At 40.7% G+C, this 20,460-nt stretch overlaps 1 protein-coding gene across 1 annotated transcript in view; it reads right to left on the reverse strand.

The window, feature by feature from the left end:
• Nucleotides 1-4,562: 4,562 nt before the first annotated feature.
• The window catches only part of map2k5 (mitogen-activated protein kinase kinase 5), a 48,818-nt gene continuing 32,920 nt past the window's right edge, over nt 4,563-20,460 (reverse strand). Inside the window, exons 20-22 of the mRNA XM_076078586.1 lie at nt 17,146-17,207; nt 16,000-16,045; nt 4,563-4,821 (exon numbers count right to left, since the gene is read on the reverse strand). Of these exons, the coding sequence (XP_075934701.1) occupies nt 4,711-4,821; nt 16,000-16,045; nt 17,146-17,207 (219 nt within the window). The 3' untranslated portion in view covers nt 4,563-4,710. The remainder of the gene's footprint in view (nt 4,822-15,999; nt 16,046-17,145; nt 17,208-20,460) is intronic.

The following is a 20,460-nucleotide window of genomic DNA, read 5'->3' on the forward strand; positions in this document are numbered from 1 at the left end:
TGTTAATGAAGCGACCATCATCTTTCTGTGTAAGTCGTGTGAAGAGTTGGGCCTATAGGTGTCTTAAGTCTTTTTGTAATTTTAATGAAAACACCATCAAGCTGGCTGTATGTACTTTACACTCAGGTGCCACTTTATTAGGTACACCGAGCCAAAACTAAAAGTCCAACACAACAGTCCTGCAATAAAATCTGCTCTCACGACTCATGAATCATAACCGTTTGATTTTACTTTGTTTCAAGGCTGCGGTTTGACAATCGTGTTCCACCAGCACTCAAAAAATAACTGAAACCAACTTAAAGATCAGTTTATAGTTTCTCATTTGCAGTCAGACTTCAAAAAATTTGACAAGGGCCGACCTTTTTTGAAAACAAAACAAAAACAACAATCTGATAAATGGAGTGAGTGTTAGAATGAAAGTCACCCAGATCGCACAAAGTAACTTCAACTTCAGAGGAATCTATTTGAAACATCTGGGATGGAAAAGAGAAAAAGCCTGAAGGTCATTATGGTGAGCACGTAAACAGAAATACAAAAAGAAACTTCAGTAGCGCAGAGTGACGGAAAAACTTAACTTCATTGTTTTGTGTCAGCGTGAAATCAGCTTTACCTTCAAAACTAAATAATCCACATAGAGAAACAGACTTCAATAAACTGCATAAATGTCAAATATACCCAAATGATTATGTTTAAATACTTTTTATTCTATTTGTGCATTGCGGTTGGAATATGTGCCGACACAGATTATTACAGAAAATGCCACAATAAGTCAGTAACATCACAGCAATAATATTTCTGCTGAGTCCAAACACTGACTTCATGTTTCGTGGTTTAGGCAAAAACAGGAAAAATAACAGGTCGAGCTGAAAGTAAAAAAATAATAAATATTTCCACTTCATATTTAAAAACCACAGGCATTGAGTACATGTCCAAACCATTACAGATGTGTCTGAGCTTTTGGGGAACAGCACATCTGTTCAGAAAAAAAAAAAAATCTTTTTGGTTTCATTTGAGTAACAAGAATACATTTAACATTGTTCGTCGGGAGCCAGTGGCCACTACACACTCTTCTCGTTTCACACGTATTTACTAGTTTTACCAGACTGCTAAGTATTTATAGCTTCAGTTACATTTAAGGCAAACTTAATATGAGGTGGACGTCTCACAGATGGGTTAATTTGACAGTTAGATAAATATAACTAACAATATACAGTATGTATATAAAAGGTATAATGTAAAGTTCTTCAACTTTAGATTTTCGCCAAATTATCAGTGACATTAATGTCTTTATGAAAACGAATGGCATCTTGCACAGTCCTCCCAAACAGTTAAGGTAAAAGTATTTGTATGTACATCGAAGTAAAAAGGCTTATGCCTCAATTTCAGGTTTCTGGGGCAGAAATGATGGCAGTGATAAAAACTGATCGTCACACACAGCGCCTCTGACTGACTGATCACAAAATGTATCTGAACTGCTGTAACATAATGAACTGTTGGGATATGGAAAAGGATTTGTTAAAAAAAAGTTAAATATATGAAATTCATTAAGAAATCTTGTCGCAATATGTTCTGGGCACTTCCAGTAGAGGGCGCTATAAGACGTTTATCTCTCATATCGTTACACGTTAAACTACCGCCGGGTTGATGAGTCATCCTGCAGACTGAACTGATACCACACACTTCATTTTGGTATCGGAAGTCTTATGGTTTCTGTAGTGACTGTTTCCTGTAACTAGCCACTCAGCTGGGTGCGGGAGAAGATCGTGTTCCTTACTCACTACAACAAAGAGATTCCAGGCTTTTCGCACTTTTGGGTGAGGTTCCCCTTTAATTAGCGTTCACAGATGATATCACTTAGCTTCCTGGTCTCCCTCTGGTGTGTCTGGTTTGCGGTAAAAAACGTGCAATCTTCTGAGGAAATGGGCTGTGGATTTAAGGGTCTTGGCCAATCCAACTCTTACATGCTAGGAAGTTATCCACCGTCAGACCTCTGAAGTCCTTTGGTTTGATGCAGCGGTCCACTTTAAGCTCTGCCACCATCTCCAGATCCAGCAGCCATCGGTTGGTACAGAAAGTTGCTGTACTTCCAGGGTCCAAGAAGGCATAGGTCTGCAGCACCTTATCACCTTTCTTCAATTTCAACTGCACTGGCACAATCGAAAGAGTACAGTCTTTGTAAAACCACATGCCTGAAGAGATACTAGTGAACTATTTATTGGGATTTCCTGCGGTTTGTGAATGTTGCCTTTGTCCTGGATATGTAGAATAGTTGGGTGTTTTAGATTGCATTCCTCACAGGTCAGACGACTGATGCATTCCTTGCTCATGTGGCTGGCCTTCAAACATCCAAAACAGATTCCTTTTCCTTTCAGAAATTCAATTTTCTCCCTTTGAGAAACTTTATTCAGCTTTGAACACCTGGATAATGGATGCGACTCTTGACAATAAAGGCAGGATTCTGAGGATGACTCCTTAGCTGTTACAGGCGGCTTTGGCGTCTCGTGCACTGTGGGCTTAGGAGTTACAGTTTGGTTGGTAGTTGTGATGGTTGTTGCAAAGCTACTTCTTTTGATGTTATCCCCGGGTAGCGGTTTGCTCCTATTTATAGCCGTTATTAAGGTGTTTGGTCGTGCATCGGAAATATCGCCAAAAAGTGGATGAGACAAGATCTTGACTTGCTTCTCCAGAGAGTTCACCATATCTGGGAACACGGCCCTGTGTTTGAAGTCCGATTTACCCGTCCTTATGGTGCACAAGGCTTTTGGTATTTGTAGTCCGATTAGTATTGACCAACCACATTCGAGCAGGCGTTGGTTGAATGTAGTCCATGTGAAGAGCAAAACAGGCAGAATGCATTGGCCAGTATGCATTCTGTGAACCCACCGGCTATCGTCGGACGATGATTTAGCTTTTTATTGGTTTAAAATGAGCATGTAAACTTGAAGTTGTACACGTCTCTCAAATCCATCTCCACAACCCAAGTTGCTATTCTGACTGTAAACAATGAGCAGTGCATGGCAAATGAAGTCTTGGTCGAGATATAAGACGCTTGATAATCAAAATGACAAAGAAAAACAAAAAACGACCAACTAGCTTGGTCATAAAAAACTACAAGAAATCTTGAAGACTTACCAAATTATGAATGACACGATGGATGCTTGATTGTTCTCCAAACAACAAATGTGTTCTCAGTTTCGGATGATTTACAGTTAAAAGGCCGGTGAAAATCAACCATCCACGTGTCTCCTCGTCCTTAAAGAGGACAAAAGCACATTGAACAGTGTGCGGAATAAAGTCCTCATCACATGTATAATAAACTGCTGCTTTACGCCTTTTCTTCTGCGCTGATCTAATGCAGTTACATTCGTTTCCAGCGATACACATCGTGTCCCTGTAAGCTGCGCGTTTGTAGAAGAAGAAATGGCCTTTAATTGCACTTGAGCCCTACACATTTCAGCAGCTGCACACCAAAACCTTGTCAAATTAACCCATTATGTTCGCTTAAGTCATGAGAAATACATACAATTCACCATTTGGGTCGTCAGTGGTCTTTGGTGATAAGCGCTGCCTTTATCAATTGATCTCATTTGGCAATCAAATAAAAAAACCATGCTTTCTGTAGCACGACATATCTTTCTCAAGTAAGGATCTACTGGTGAGTAAGTGGATAAAACAGTAACTTAGAATATAAAAAGTGATATGGTTTCTGTTAAGTTTCTTTTTCTTAATGAATTCTAAAAAAAACAAATATATTCCCTGAATAACAAAACGGAGAACTGCTTCGGCACAATTTTCTCTCCACCTGTTCATTCAGTGGCATTCAACGTCAGGCTATAAGAGAAGAGAAGAGTTTAAAAACAGGTTTAAACGGAGAGAAGCGCAGCTCCTCCCGATGAGTGAGAACAATTCATTGTTTGGTCCGGAAGCTTGAGAACCAAGAAAAGATGCATGTCAATATTTCATTGCACTCCAACACTTCAGAGCTGCTTCAACGTTATCGGTACTGGCGGCTTGTTGTTCACTCAAACACTCCTTGAGGAGAGAGGCCGAGCTTTGTATCCACTTAATAACCCGACTTCACAACGTTAAGGAATAAGTGGATACAAATGTTCTAGTCCAGGAATAAAAAAAAACAGTAATTATTGGGGGGGAAATAGTGCGGTGTCAACCTAAGTTTGCTGAGGTAATAAACTACATCACTGGAAAAACAGGCACACACACACATGGGCAGGTACTCACAGGCAAAGACCGTAACATTCACCAGAGGGCTGTCAACAAGACGGTTATTTGAGATACCGTTCCCCAAAACAGAGCCTTACTCTGCCAGCGTATTGCAGTGTATGCTTTTAAGACATCTATCTCCACTCACCAGACCGCAATGTGCTCACGGCATTTCTATATATTCCCGAAAAACGTGAGGACGAAGCTGCAGATGGAGACCCACGTTAGAAAGAAAGCGCAGACCTCTCTGGGATGCAGAGAATAATTGCAAAGTTCAAAGGACGTGAGCTCCTTGTTCTCCTGGCGCATGAGTGCTGTTAAATAAAAACAATACTCACATAAAGCTTGTAACATCTAGTGATTTTTGTCCATGTACATCGAGTCACTTGTACAGTGCATATGGACGTACTTGACCCTAAAGCCTTTGATAAGTGTTCAAGGTTTAGGATTAAATGTCCTGGTCCATCATTGGCGGACAGCAGGAGGACGTCAGATGTGTCCCTGAGTCTGCTGAGCTCGTCTCTCCTCCAGACAGCGACAAACCCACATCGACACCACCTCTGCATTACCGTCGTTAAACTGTGTGATGAAGGAATGATCCTGAAAAACAAAGAGGACAGAGGTATTCAGAAAACAGCTGACAGAGGAAGTTTGGGTTGAATTTGTCTTATATAGAAGAAATACATATTCAGAAGAAAATTTGTGCATTTAAAAGGTTTTATCTGCAAAACTTGGATTTGCCATACTGACAATAAAAAGTTATTTCTAAAGACTTGTATGACACACTTTCAAATTGAATGTAATGGCATGAAAAGTAATATCTGTTTCCGAATCTGTACCTCCTACAACCCTACAACCCTAGCACATCTGAACTGTCCCTTTAAATGCATTGATGAACCAAATAAGACCTTTTACTTAAAAGACTAATTAACAATAATCACCTTCACTCAAGTGTTTGGATTCATCTATTGAAAAATCATTTCAGTCTCCATTTACAATGAAATAAACATTTCAGCATTAAGAAATATCTGAAGCCACTAATCTTTATGTATGACCTTCAGAATAATTGTCATCCAAAATGGAAAAGAAATGGACTGAAGTGGCCGTAAAAACACAAGTAATGAGCTTTCTCATAAAACACTCAACAAAAAAGATATTCCAACAGCTATCAAAAGAAGTTTATACCTATTCAGCAATATAATGTTTTATCATCTAACAGATTGGAGCCACAAACATTACTACGCCTTTATGTGAAGTGTTCGGTTTAGTTCTACTTGTATAATTATTCTAAAACACGAATAGAGAAATAATAATAAAAAACAAATAAACTACACAGGTACATCATTAAACCCTCTTAAATATTCATGTCCAACAGATTTGGTTTTAAATGCTTAACGTTTAAGTGATGGCTTGTCAGGGCATTCTAAAGAAATATCTTTGCAGTTTAATGATGTAGGTGAGTCATCACGGGGGTAAAATGAGCGTTCAACACAGCAACACAAACCATCTTTGTCCACTATTTAAAAATAAAAAGCTTTTGCCTCCGACATTAATTCTTTCATACGGTCTTGATCACAATCACTCCGTCAACAGTGACAATAAATTAGCTCCTGAAAACCAACAAACGTGTGGCCAGAGTCTGCCGAGTCGTAGCTCATCAACTTTGTTAAATGCTGGCAGTGTTCACTTGTTACCGCTGCAGCACCGAGACAGAGATGTCACATGTGATATCTCAGCGACAACAGTCCCAATCACCGGCCTCATCTGGGGGACTTTGCAGACCAGAGCCCGAGGTCGCAGAGGTCCCACGGGGGGTCAGAGGTGAGAGGCGAGGAGGTTGTAAATGAGACACGTCAACTGAGGCTGACCATGAATTTTATTTGTGGTGTCTCGATGTCCAATTAGATAAACAACGCTGTGGCCGGCCAGTTTAAATGAACTTGTCAACACTGATTTCCACGATATCTGTCCTTAACAACAAGAGACTGTCACTGTTAACGGGAGTTCAGCTCCAACTGAAGCTGGCCAGACACTGTGCATGCTATTTATTAATCTCGTACGTTGTGTTAACTCACACTGTTTGAATCGGGCCTTTCATGCTCACACTGTACGCATCAATTGACCCCCTGCTGCTCAGACTGACGACAGTATGGAACTCCGGGTCGGTTTTGTCCGGTGACATCTTATATAAAGTTAATTCGACAAGACGACGACCTCCTCAACAGTGTTGAAAGAAAGGCAGAAAGGCAGCGTGACTTTGTGCATACGATGAACAGGAAGTGAGAGGAGAAATGAGGAGCCCCAGATGACTAGAAGATGCAGACAATATGATCGGTTCGTTCTGCAGCTCACAGCACAGACTCAACGGTTTTAACCACAACATGGAAAATACAACTGCACTGATATTTATACGATAAGCACAGCGGCCATTGAACCAAGGAACGTCTCAAACTGCAAGACAGCCGACTACAATTTTGGAGATGCAAGAAATCCATCTGATCCAGACTTTTAAGGCAAATAATCAGTCGTTACGACTTGTGTCCTCCCTCAAAATGCACCACAAACTACAACCCAATCAGGCAGGAATTTGGCCTGATTCTAAAGTTGGTTGGAGGCGACCAATTTTGGGCTAAAATCCAGTTTAACCTGAACAGTGTCTGCCTAGTTTAAGACATTGACAAAGATTTTGGCTCAGTTATTCGGTGCCTGCCAGGTCAATATGAGAATAACTAGAGATATATTGGTATCTGTGTAGATGTTAACCAATAAGTGACGAGTAATTGCAGGAAAGAATTATTAAATATCTGTTTTAAAACAGCGTACAATGTTTTTGGCCATCAACTCCTGAGGAGAATATCTGTCTTTTAAGGGACTCCACTTTGTTCATCAGCTGAATTTCGGTGCTGGAAGTGATTTCAAAGTGAACGGTGTTGTTGTCAGCTGTTTCTTCAACGTTAAAATCCCCCCCAGCAACACCCAAACTAGTGCACACAATGTAAGATTAGCTACAAAGTAGGACACACTGGCAGTGACGGTCCACTTTCTTCCTCCTGGGATCATTCCTGTCTATTTGCGGTTACACTGGAAAATATGCTAAACGGAAGAATATGTACAGTGTATCAAAATAAAGTCACATGAAGGGTGAATACATTTGTGAGTTATTGTGGTAAATCCACTTTGTTTCACTTCTGTTCTTTCTTTTCTCACTACTGTTACTTTTGACTGTGATAATACAACCCCCGCATGTTTGGTCTGGTGTAGGTCTATATTTTAAAAGAACATGTTAACACATTCCAGCGTGCTCTAATCCTGCACAAACTGTAGAGATTGTGAAGGACTGGGGGGAGCCCCATCAATCCTGTTGTCCTTCTAATGGGCAGCTGGGGTTAACACAGTCTGAGGTTAATTACTCTCATATCAGTGTGTGTGTGTGTGTCAGTATGAGACGGGTGGAGTGGACGCTCCTGGGTGCCCCTATGTGCTGAATACCCATCTCATCCATCATTCTTCCTTGCCTCTGTAGAGAGGGTGCAATACAGAAATAAAGAAGGAAGTCCTGAGTGATGTTTCTAAAATCCAGCGCTTCACCTCTGCTCCAGAAATTAACCCCGATAGGCCAGAGACAACTGCTGGAATCTGACCTGGATGAAGGTGCGTGGCTCATCATACCGCACGTGCACGCACACGCACACACACACACAATAAAACAGAGAAAGAGAGAACTAGAAAAAGCATACAAGAGAGCTAAAAGACATGACAGTAAACTGATTATGTGGTGTATCTTTTGATGGAAAGCCACTCAATGGACCTTGTGTTGAGTTTGTTTTGTTAGCTACTGTTTCCAAAGACAAGAACCAATCTAAACTTTTAAGCTTGGACAAAAAAATGTAAAAATGTCCATAAAAGTGCTCAGAAATATGGAACTCTAAGCTAATCTACAATTCAAACTGCATTCTTTCATGCGATACGATCGAAAGCTCCGGAACAGCTATTAAATGGACTTTGTCGAGCCGTTGTTTCGTCAGAGTTAAACTTAATTGTCCTTATTTAGTTACAACCTAAATTAAAAATAGCAGCAGATTAAACTCCCTGCACTAATGAGGCAGCGGGCACACTCAGACTTTATGTACCATACACGGCTGTAGTTGTCCACATCTCATCTGCTGCAAATATCAAGCATGTTTGAGGGACTGGACATTTCGGAGATTTAGGATCGCTGATCTCTACAGAGCAGGTGGCAACAAGAGATTCCAACATGTGTATTCTGCATACACATCTGGAACAAAACAGGAACCAGTCCCATCACACCCTTTTTGGCTGAGTGGCCATATATTGTCAAGCAATGTGTGCTTGTTATTCTTTTGTTGCAGGTTGCATGTCTATGAGCTGTGAGCAGTCCAAGCAAACAGTGATGTTCCTTTTTCATATCGTCTATTCTTAAGAGTTTAATAGTTTTAGAGCCTTGAATACGCAAGAAAAACGCTGAGGTTTAGATTAGATTTAGATAAAGCCCAAGAAGAGGAACATAAGTCAGTGTAGCAGAAACGTTTCTTCTTTTTCTCTGATTCGTTTGTGAGGTTTATCTTATACGACCCCACCACCCAACACAAAAGACCCCCGGGTTGGGGAAAATGCATTTAGACCGTTTCCTGCTGAATTATATCAGACATAAGCTGCCTCAAGAGTCTTGCTTTGATGGAGACACAAACAGGTGCACACATACACACACGCATCACACCCTGACACACACACCCTGACACGCACATTATCACCCAATAATTAAAATACCTGCAACTCAAATGAAGTATGGGCCATGTAAGGAGAGAGTTATAAATACAGAGTGGATTACTACTCCTTAGGTCACTGGAGGTGTTTTGACTTTCTGCTGTTGAGGTGCGTGGACAGAGGTGAGATGGGGGGGGGGGGGGGGGGGCTCATTTAAAAGTTACATTAATCACCGTCTGGCCACATCAAAATGGGATAATCACCTGCAACTGCTCAAATAGAAATGGCCTAAACCCAGGGGAAATTCTACCTCACTCTTTAATTGTTTGAAGCCTTTGACGGGTCTGTTTAATCTAAGATTAATTTATGCGATTTTAAATAACTCTATGTATGATTAATACGCTCAAAAGAAATTAAAAGGAGTTTGAGGCAATTATAACAAGAGACTGGTCATCACCTCATTAGAATAGTGTTTGTCAGTGTGTGTGTGTGTGTGTGTGTGTGTGTGAGAGAGACAGGGAGAAGGGTGAGGAGGTAGATAGAATAACTAGGTCTTTACAGATTTGCATGCTAATCACTCGCTCCCTCTGGAAACTGGCTGGCATTGGTTGGTGTGTGTGAACAGTATGTGTGTGTGTGTGTGCGCACTTTGGTCAATCAGAGTGCAGAGGAAATGAAGGGACTTTTCTCTTAGGAGAGTTACAATGCTCTAAACTTAATGGTCCAAGCAACTAATGCTACTTTCAAATTTATCTGCTGCTTTCAAAACTGTTTGCACAGTGAGGCAGCACTTTCACCTGATAGCCACCTGTCAATGAGCCGCAAAACTAAATGTTAGCCACTGAAATGGAAAGAAGTAGAAAAAAAAAGGTTGTAAAACAAGAGAGCCAAGAGGAGAACGAGGAGAATCCTTCTCACGGCCCAGTTTAGTCCCCAACCAAGTGCACAAAAGATGTCCAGCGCAGCAGGATTCATACTGGAGCGCGCCGATGAACTAACAAATCCTACTGGCTGGTAGTCCAGACCAACAGAGGTAGTGAGCAGTGACCAGGAGTGTAACATATGTAGACTGAAATACTGTCTTAACCTCACTGACATTCTTGGTGTCCCTGAACCTTATAAGATACCAATTAATTACGGTCTAACTATTATTTCAATGATTAACTGACCATTTAACTCAAAAATAAGACAAAGTCGTTTCAGCTACAATATTCAATACAGTCTAATTTCTTTTTACACCTGAACAAAAAGAATCCTTGATTTAGTCAAATCAAATACGTTGTATTGACATAAAAGTAATATTTCCTGTGCCAAAAATGATTTTTTTATTGTATAAGAAGTGTCATTTTGAATACAGCTCTCATTGAAAATGACGTGACTGAACCGTTGTGCAGCAGTACCATCTGCAGTCCCTGTATGTGTGAATGGGGTTCATGTCAATGAAGACCCATGGGTGCAATGTGAAAACATTTGTCAGCGAAGGTGCTGACAGGAGAGTTTAGGGAGGACGAGAGTGATTTGGCACAAGTCTGAAAAGAGACAAGAGATGATACGTAAGCATGCATGTGGAAATCCTTTTCGCACATGTAGCGATGTAAACACCTATTCCTCAGACGCTAAAGCTGCTCCCAAAGTTTGAGACGCGATAACTAGAACTCATGCAAGACTTCATCCCCATAAAGTATTACCAAAAACAACCCACATATAGATGATGAAATGTCTAATATAGTCTGTATCTCCACAAACAGTCAATAAAATTATTTTTTCTGCTCAGAAATTGTGTCGCAAAACAACGCAATATCTTCAAAAATGTTCTTTAACAGAACCATGAAGACATAAAAACCAAGACAAATAAATCTGCTAAATTATTGATCCAAAATGAATACTCAGAGCGTCTGCCACATTCTGTGGATGTCCGGTAAATATCAAGCACCATGTGTGTTGCCTTGTGGCCTCCAGTGCACCGCATGCCTCATCTCATAGATGCTCGTCTCAATAATGGCTTGTCACTCAGTCACTCAGTCAGGGACGGTAGGATGTCTCTGCTTTGATAAAACAACATCTTAAACTACAGTTTATAAAAGACAATAGTATCATTGTGGTAAGTTGACACATCCTTGTTGTCTGACATGATGAATAAATGAAAATAAATGGAATTATTAAATGACGGGGCAGTTTATGACCGCTAGAGTACGGATTAATATAAACTAGCCAGGGCGTGTTTGTTAAGAACAAACATGTTTTTGTTACTGGACAAAACTTGATGCTACTCAGCTTCTATCTGTGTGTGTGTGTGAGAGTGTGTGTGTGTGTGTGTGTGTGTGTGTGTGTTTGTGAGTCGAAACTAGATTTAGGGACAGTCAGACACAGGAGGGACTTCCTTTGTGGAAAACCGTGGGCTCATCTGGTGTCTCCGGGGTTGAAAGGGGGCTACGAAATGTGTGCGTGTGTGTATGTGTGCCTATGAATAGAAAAGCAGAATAGCATTGACAAGGGTGCTAAAAGGCTGTGTGAAGGCTGCTGGCTGGGGAACGAGGGATGATGCGAGGGGGGCTGATGAAATGTCCATCAAATCACAATCAAAGAACATAAGGGTGTGGGATCATCACTTTTGTTTTCCTTTTCTCTCATATGCACACATTAAAACATGCAAAAACAAGCACATAGATACACAAAATACTGTCACACCAAAAACTATATTTTCTGTCTTTCTTGCGCTAAAGCTAATTAAATACGTCAATAGGCGCTGCACACAGACCAGGCCTCACACGTTGAAGGAGAAGAGGGAGGAGAAAGACAGCCTCTTTAGAACCAAAAGCAAGAAACCTCAGACAGGATGGGTCATCACCAAATACTCTGAAGCCAACGTCCTGGGAGCGCGCCAATGGAAAGTCTCCTCAACCGACCAACGTCATTAGCTTATGATGACAGGATAAGGTGTCCACAATGAAAGATGCATTAGTACAAGGGGAGACAAACACCCTCAGTTTCCTCTCTGATGGCTCATCATGCGGTTCTTTACTAATGGAAGAAAAAGAAGAAAGATCGCTTACTGATACCAGTGAGGTATTGATGATACAGCCAGACAGAGCTCAGTTAGATATTTATTCTTCATTAATTAACGTCCACCAAAAGGACAAACAGATTATGATTCATGGTGTAAATCTTCAGCAAGCCACTGATTAACTGCTGATCGAAACTGGGATTGTTTTCAATTGATCGCCACGACCGGCCGATCACTTTCATATTTCTCTCACACGCACGCACAATATACAATTTTACTTAAAACTACGCCCGCGTCTGAAATTCGCTGGATTTTAGACGACTAACATTGCTGTTTTTTGTGTGGTTTTTGAGCAACAATGAAATTTAAAAGAAATTCGGATTTTACTAATTGGTATAAATTAACAAAAGTTTTATCTATTTTTCTAATATTCGCCTTCGTCGCCTCACAAAACACACCATCTTTCTGCCCCCACCACACATGCAGCTGGGCCTGTGTTTCCATCGGTTTTCACATTGTTGGAGAAGAAAATGACATCATTTATGTCAGAGACAACTACGTCGTTCTTCATGGTAGCAAAGTGCAATGCACGCCTTTTTGCATTGACGTTCAAAACCTCCTGCTGTAGTGCACCATATAGCCATTACATGAGGGACACACAACTCCTTCATGCTACTTCTCATTAACTTATTGTTAACGGATAATTCTCTCTGTATTGTCACTGTTCTCTCTCCCTCTATTCATGATAGGAACATACTGTAGCATTAACACCAGACAAATGTTTTGTCAGGTAAAGTGATGAAGTTGAACGGATTAGGATGAAATATTAATAGTATGCACATAGCATCCAGTGCATGCAGTTGTAGCACACTGTGTCAAGCTTCAGGGACAGAACCCATCAAGAGCTTGCATGCAATCAAACAGCAGCCCTTTAAAGAACGTCTAATAGGATAGAATCCAAGTGAAAATAATGACGTCAATAAAAGCTGTACCAGTGATTAGAGAAACCACACGCTGAAACCTGATGAGCAAACTAGAGCTACTAGGTGAGTTTGTATGGTCATAAAACAACATTATTTGCTCAGTATATACACTATTGTGTGATGTTCCCACATTACCTTTAAGGAGGAATGAGTTGCAACTGAGAGCACTACGGCACTTTCAGTAAAGCAGAGGGAGAGGAGAGAAGGAGAGCTGTGGCTAGATGCATTAACATACAGATAGAATAGGTAAAGAGTTTTAATGTACTCAGGAGGCTGGGGGAATGGGGAGGTGGAGCGAGAGGTGGGGAGGAATAAGGGGAAGAGGAGGAGGAGAGAGAAAGACAATCAGCAGGCTGGTGCCACAAAGGCAGGCATCCATGACCTTATATCTCAGTTCAGAGGAAGAAAATGAAAGGCCTACAGGAGGACGGAAATATAGGTAAAGGAAAGACGAGAGGGGTGGAGTGAAAGGAGGAGTAGAAAATAGAGAGAAAGAGGGAGAACGGTGGACATTTTAAACAGAGCACAGGGAGCACCGTGAATTTGAAGGAAGTGGGGCAGAGGAGGAGGAAAGTGAGAAAAAAGAGACATTGACAGGAGTGATGATAAAGCAACCATAAAGGGAGGAGAAGCAGTGTGTGGTTGGTCCAGAGTCCTGGATCCATCCATCCATCCATTTTCCTCCACTTATCCGGGGTCGGGTCGCGGTGGCAGCAGGCCAAGCAGGCTGACCCAGACTTCCCTCTCCCCCCGCAACATTTTCCAGCTCATACTGGGGGATCCCGAGGCGTTGCCAGGCCAGCTGGGAGATATAAAGTCCTGGATCCATTGTGGATAAATCGCGTATTCATCGGTGGAGGACTAATATCGTCTGATAAATATTGGTACCCGATTTACGGTGTGACCCATGTGCATTATTTTGTGTTGGAATGAAGCTTTGGTTGTGAAACCAGGTCATGAAGGACACAAGAAACAAGACACTTCAGTCTCTCTTCAAATATTCATTTTCACTCAACACAAACAATGGAAGTTGTGTTCAAATTAAGGTGAACAGTTACAAAAACTAAATTGAGCAGCACAACACAATCGCAAGTCTAACTTCCCCAACAGTAACAGTGCATGGTCTCTCCTTCAAGAGAGCCACTTCTGTCTGGAGGCAAGAATTCACAGCGAGTGTCTAGACAACATTTTTCCCTTTACTCCTCCTTTCTGGTGTGAGACTGCGAACACACAATCTGTTTGCAGCTCTGCATTTACACCCTCCAGCCCCCCGCCCCTCCTCTCTCTGTGGACCGAACTGTCGCTGTCCTTGGTCCTAACACAGAAACCGCAGCGTGTTGCAACTCTTAAAAGACTGTTTGTGCAAACTGCTGTGGTCTTGTGTGCTAATGCTAGAACAGAGAAAATCACCCAATATTGGGAAGGAAGGCATGTGGTGTGGCTTGTGTACCACTCATTGACAGGAAGAGCTGGAACTAAGTGGAGTCTTCTCCGTTATCTAGAAAACTCTACTGTACAAATAATCGTTGGCTTTGGTATTTGAATATTAATCAATTTGATAACTTACAGCTAACTTATTCTCAGACAGGAAGTCTTAGCCAAGTGAAAATCAACATTAACTTTTTTTATTTTAAAGCACACACACGTACATGTATGTACTATATTAAGCCAGTTAGAGATGGGACAACAGGCTCATGTTTTTAGACTGTTTTTACTTTTGTTCATACTTTTCTATATTTTTTTGTGGTACCCCTATCTACACGGTGGCATCTCTCGCACTGTCCTGATGTGATAAAGATGATTTCATATTCAGACCAGAAAGAGTTGTCCCCGAGCGGGCTTCATCTGTTGCTCAGAGTATTATATTTGGGTCAAAGAGAACAATGGAGCTGGGCTGTTATTGAAACGCAAGATGTTTTGCTGAGGCATCACCATACAGAACTTTACAGAGAGTTTGATTTGTTATCGGTGGGATTCTGTTGTCCCAATATGCTGTAACTTAGTCCTCTTTGTATGCATTCTTCACTCTCACACTCATGTACTACAATGTCATGTACTGGATTTCAACTATACAATTTTGAAATAAAAGCTGATTCATCTACATACAATACTCAGAATATTTAAATGTTACTTAATTTGTGTGAATATTTGTTGTAATCCGTTGGTGTTAAATGATTAAAAATCATTGTGCTGCTACCGTATAAGCTCTGAGGAAACGGATTTATGGATTTTTGAACTATGCGAGTTATTTCCTATTCCGATTAGAAATGTTATTATTTCAGTGAGGACATACTGGATAAGCTCCACACTGACGGAGGCTATTCAATGTAACCTGAATGTTGTGCCGGCTATAAAATAGAAACTATGTATGTAAATGACAAAGGTGGTGTTTAATAAACCGGAAAACTGACCAAGTGATTTACATTTATGAATAAAAGAAAACTTTGCCTCTACATGTCTCTAATTTTGCAGATGAGACATGAGGTCACTTTGGTGACAGCAAACTTTTAGGAATTTGAGAATTAATGATGTTCAGTACTGTTAGATGTTAAAAACGATGTAGTCGACATGGGCACACTTTAACGTTACACGCACAAAGACGGGCAGACACACACTTAGAAATAATTTCCCCTCGCTGAAATTTTCATTACGGTACAAAACTTAATTTTGGTAAATAAAATTATTTGACAGACTCTTGTACAACAGCTAGGCCTGATTCATTCAGGGTGAAACCAACGCAGTGGATTTAACTAATTATTGCTGAAGTAGGTCTCAGTCCTACCTCAAGGTTTCTCATTGGCCCCTCGCTGACATCTTTCATTATAGGCAAAAAGTTCATTACTGTTGTTTCCACATAGCAATCACAACTTTGAGGGTCCTTGACCCAAAACACCTCAATCACTGCGAAAAATACAACTGTATATTCCCAAAGCTACACACAAAATAGAATTATGTTTTATTGAATTTTCATCGGAATGCATGAATATAACCACCGTCTTTACACAGTTATTCAAAACTTACATTCTGTGGTTGGAACTATTCAATGAAAGTCTTGTTTTAACTTACCATGAGGTTATTAGGGGCAGGCCTTTCTTTGGGTTGCCGCCGCATACTGAAAAAGAGAGACACAAGCAGAGTATATCCGGCTACTATTCAAACTGTGTTTGTAAACGTGTGAGAGACTCTTCATTTCAATGGCATCATTTTCATTTACAAATGAATATTCAAGAGGAGCCTTTTACGCCACAGAATAAACTGAAAGAGAAGGCTCGATACAAAAAACACTGTTGCCTAACGACACAGCACATGCAGTTCAAATAGAATCATTTAATTAATATTTCTAATTTCAATTAATAGTTCTTATTACAGTTACCACATTCATTCAGTGGATGTATGCGTGTGTTTCTATGAGTATGTATACTGGGGACTTTAAAGGAACTAGTGCTGGGGCCTGTGTGCAGTTCATCATGTAACTGGTTTATGTATTACAAAGATTGGCCCATGACCATCTAAGAATAGCCTGTGAGAAGATAATGCCTGCTCTGCACCGAGGCAGGGCAGGTACCTCAGTCTGTCCTGAGAGAGAGAGAGAGAGAGAGAGGTGCCCTGTTTGAGTAAATAAAGCAGGCATGGGGGATAAACAACAGATGGTACAGCTAGCTAGTGAGTGTTGCGCGCACACACACACACACACGCACAGCTTGCATGTGGTTTGGGTGTGTATGTCGATGTTTGTGCAACTGTAAAGGTTACAAGAGGCTAATGAATCAGAGGCAAACACAGGGTAAACATTGTCTTTGTCCTGTTGCATGAGATGAACCAATCATTCCTTGGCTTTTTATTCAATATCAGCAGCACTGAATATCATAGCTAAAACCATTATAACCACAGCGCATTAACACACAGGCAAAGGCACTTAAATCCCATTGTATTTCTATTATACCATTGATTCATCTACCATCATTTTGTTCATCTATGTCAAATGCAGCTTGTGGTCTTTGTAATTGTTCAGTCTGGCTCTGTGGGGCTCAGGTGGCCGACTGTGCCACACATATTAAGCTATTATGAGCTACAATCACAAACAAATGCACTATGCAGTCAACAGCCATTGCAAACAGACACGATTCCATTTAAAAGCTGAAGATGTTAAATAAAATAATTTCGGTGACCGTCCTTCTAGAAACAAAGCATATTAAACAGTAACTGACTCACCACTGAGTGATGAAGTGAACAAACTTCTCACTGAACTGGCCGACAGGAAATACTGGAGGATCCTGTGGAGAAGAACAAAACTATTCAGACAACTAGTAACATTTTAAACTGGGGCTCTCTGCACTGACTGAAGGAACCCGACACGTAACTGCACGCGAGTTAAATGAAAAAATAAAAAATAGATTAAGGGTGGTTTACATCAACAGGGATATGAACTAAGATTAAGGTCAGACATAGTTTAGATTAATTTAGTTTCCAAATATTAAAACTAATTTAATCCTATCTGTGTTGGGCAATTCAATTAAACACTAGATTAATAAAACACAGTTTTAGGATTTTGACCAAAGTTAAAAATATGTTTAAACCTCCATAAAGAGCTGAATTGGCAATTATAAAACTTTGGTTTGAAACTTATTTTTCTCCTGGGAAACTGTTAAGAGGACTGCTTATGATGTAAGACTAAATTAAACCTGATTAGTTAGATAAAATAATTATAAGTTGACCACATTTATCCACTAGACAAAGCGAAATAAAGAAATAAGAGAGTCTGGATTCAGTGGACCACCTCAAGGCTACACTCTCCACTCTTCATCCTCTGTATTCATGGAAGCATTGAGTGGTGATTGGCAGTCAAGTTAATGTACAACACCTGCTGGCTGACACAACATTTGTCTCGTTGGGTCAACCAATCAACAAAGCCGGCGATTCAAAAGGTGAAAGTGCAAATGTGAGAGACACTGTTGTATAATAAAGCTGTCATGGTTTGGATTTCAAACACCATCATGTTTCCATCAGAGTTTGGCTAAAGTGAGAGGATGGCGGCTAGACAACGTGATGGCAATAACAAGGTTTGGTACAGTAGGAAACGGACGGTTGTTTGGATCTACTTTATAATCCTGTGGAGAGAGAAAGTGTACAGCTTTAAAATGGTACCAATCTCAAGAGATACCTGAAGGTGCACCTGGAAGCAGAAACTGGGGTAATTAAAGATGTTATAAACTGTGTTAAGTCATTCAGATGAGTTTCTGAATGGTGGAGAATGAATGATCTGGCTATTATATTTTACAGCACATCATTTTTAAATAAGCCGCATTTTTTTGAATTTTTATCAAACAACATTAATCATCAATTATGGCAACTGAAGCTAGAACCAAACTGTTCAAACTACTCAAATGTTCATAGTTCTCTTTCACTAAGAGACTAAAATTGACGTAAAATATGAGGGTGACCATATTTGACTAAAACTTACTTGGACATTTCGTCTCAGAACGACTAAATATTGCTGCCACAATTAACACTATGAGTGTGTTTGTGTGTGTGTGTGTGTGTGTGTGTATCAGGCGTGTGACATATTGTCAATGGAGGGTCTATGAACCGTGTCATGTAGAACAGCTGGGCCAGACTGCCCCTCACCTCATTACTCCATCCATTTCCCTATTCTCACTGTGCTTCTTTCCTTTTGCCGGTGGTTAATATTTACTTATTTTACCCGTAATATCCTTGGAGAAAAACTCGGACCACTGCATAGAAAACGCCGTCTCAAATTAACACCTGTATTCTCTTTTTTTTTGTCTCAATGCCAGTGAACTTCAGAAGAGAGCAACGAATGAAATTGTTTGTGAAAAGCACAGGATTAGCGTTTTCCTCTTTTAAAATCTTCCTATATGTGCCACTGATTGTTGAAATGTAACATAGTGCATCCTGACGCACAGCATGTGCACAAGACAGATGTTTACCTGAGATACAAGAAGACAATACTATCAGACAATATCAAAACTAAGTTGACCAGTGAAGAGTAGGTGTTAAGACCTATAAGATGTACAATATGCATAGCAGTGACATCCAATGATATGAACAAAAATACACAAAGTACTCAGATATGCACAAAAATCATAAAGCCTGGTTTCACAACCAGGCGTTTATTCAAATGCAGGGAATTAAACCTCTTTACATCTGAAGCCCTGCTGTGCCATTAAAAACACCTCTGGGCAGTGTTCGCTATTCCTTAATGCTCTGATCGGCAGGCTCCCGCAAAGCATGATGCATGAACCCATTTAAATTAACAAAGGAATGGGTTCCCTTCTAATCTCACTGCACTTCACAGTGCTGCCGCCGCTTGGATGAGCAATATATCATAGCACACACACACGCACACACACACACACACACACACACACACACACACACACACACACACACACACACACACACACACACACACACACACACACACACACACACACACACACACACACACACACACACACACACACACACACACACACACACACACACACACACACACACACACACACACACACACACACACACACACGCCCTTGAGCAATGCACACCACAAGCCTGAGTGTACACTCCGTTTAGAGGGAGAGTACCAAACAATTTGCAGCCACTGTACTATGGTGTACACACACACACACACACACACACACGATTGCATCAACTGGGCCCACAGTTTGCGTAAAGTGTTGCCTACACAAACTCATTTATGTGTTGTGCAGGCTCTGTATCTGATGCAAAATCTCTCTCTGCACTTTCCCCACATATTTGCATGCACCTTTTTGCAGGCACAAACACACATCTATGCATGTATTCATGTCTCCAGCTAAGAGGAACAACGCTAAAGCTTTGATGTGGCAGCAGGCGATGGCACAAAAGACAAGCAGGCTGATGAAAGTAACTAGTCTGCGTGAATTATTCCTCTGGTGGTCAATGCGCTGCGCTATGAGACAGAACACACACTACGAGGGTACGAGGGTACAAGTAAATATACATGTCATTGCCGTGAAGCAATTATTAGGCAAAATTAGATCAGTAATTACAGGCTTGAAACTAAAGCGGGAGTTCTTTATTAGTGGAGCCACTTGCTATTCAACACACATTAATGGCACATTAATGAGGGTGGACAGCAGACAGATGGTGGGAACAACTACAGAGAACTTCCTGTTCAAGACATAGACTGAATAAGGCGAGCATGTTTCTCTGCCATACAATAATACCAACAAACATTTCATAAGATGCACCGGATCATAGTGTAGCGTATTTACATGCACTTAAATGGGGGATAGCTAAATTAACTGAAATTGAACAACCACGCGGTTAGGGCTGGGCAATATGCATCTATAAAAACAATGTAGAAATGTCTAGCATTTATATTTTTTCTATATCTTTTCTATAGCAATGTTAAATAACCAGCAGCTGAAGTGTGCTACAGCAATATCTACGTCAGTTGGTCGACACTTTACGTTCTGACCCTTGCATGAGGGAGCGAACCTGTTTTGCCATCATGTAGAGCAG

This window comes from Anarhichas minor, unplaced genomic scaffold, assembly GCF_050575085.1.
Source record: "Anarhichas minor isolate MPS153535 unplaced genomic scaffold, ASM5057508v1 ptg000067l, whole genome shotgun sequence".
In the NCBI taxonomy this organism is placed as follows: Eukaryota; Metazoa; Chordata; class Actinopteri; order Perciformes; family Anarhichadidae; genus Anarhichas; species Anarhichas minor.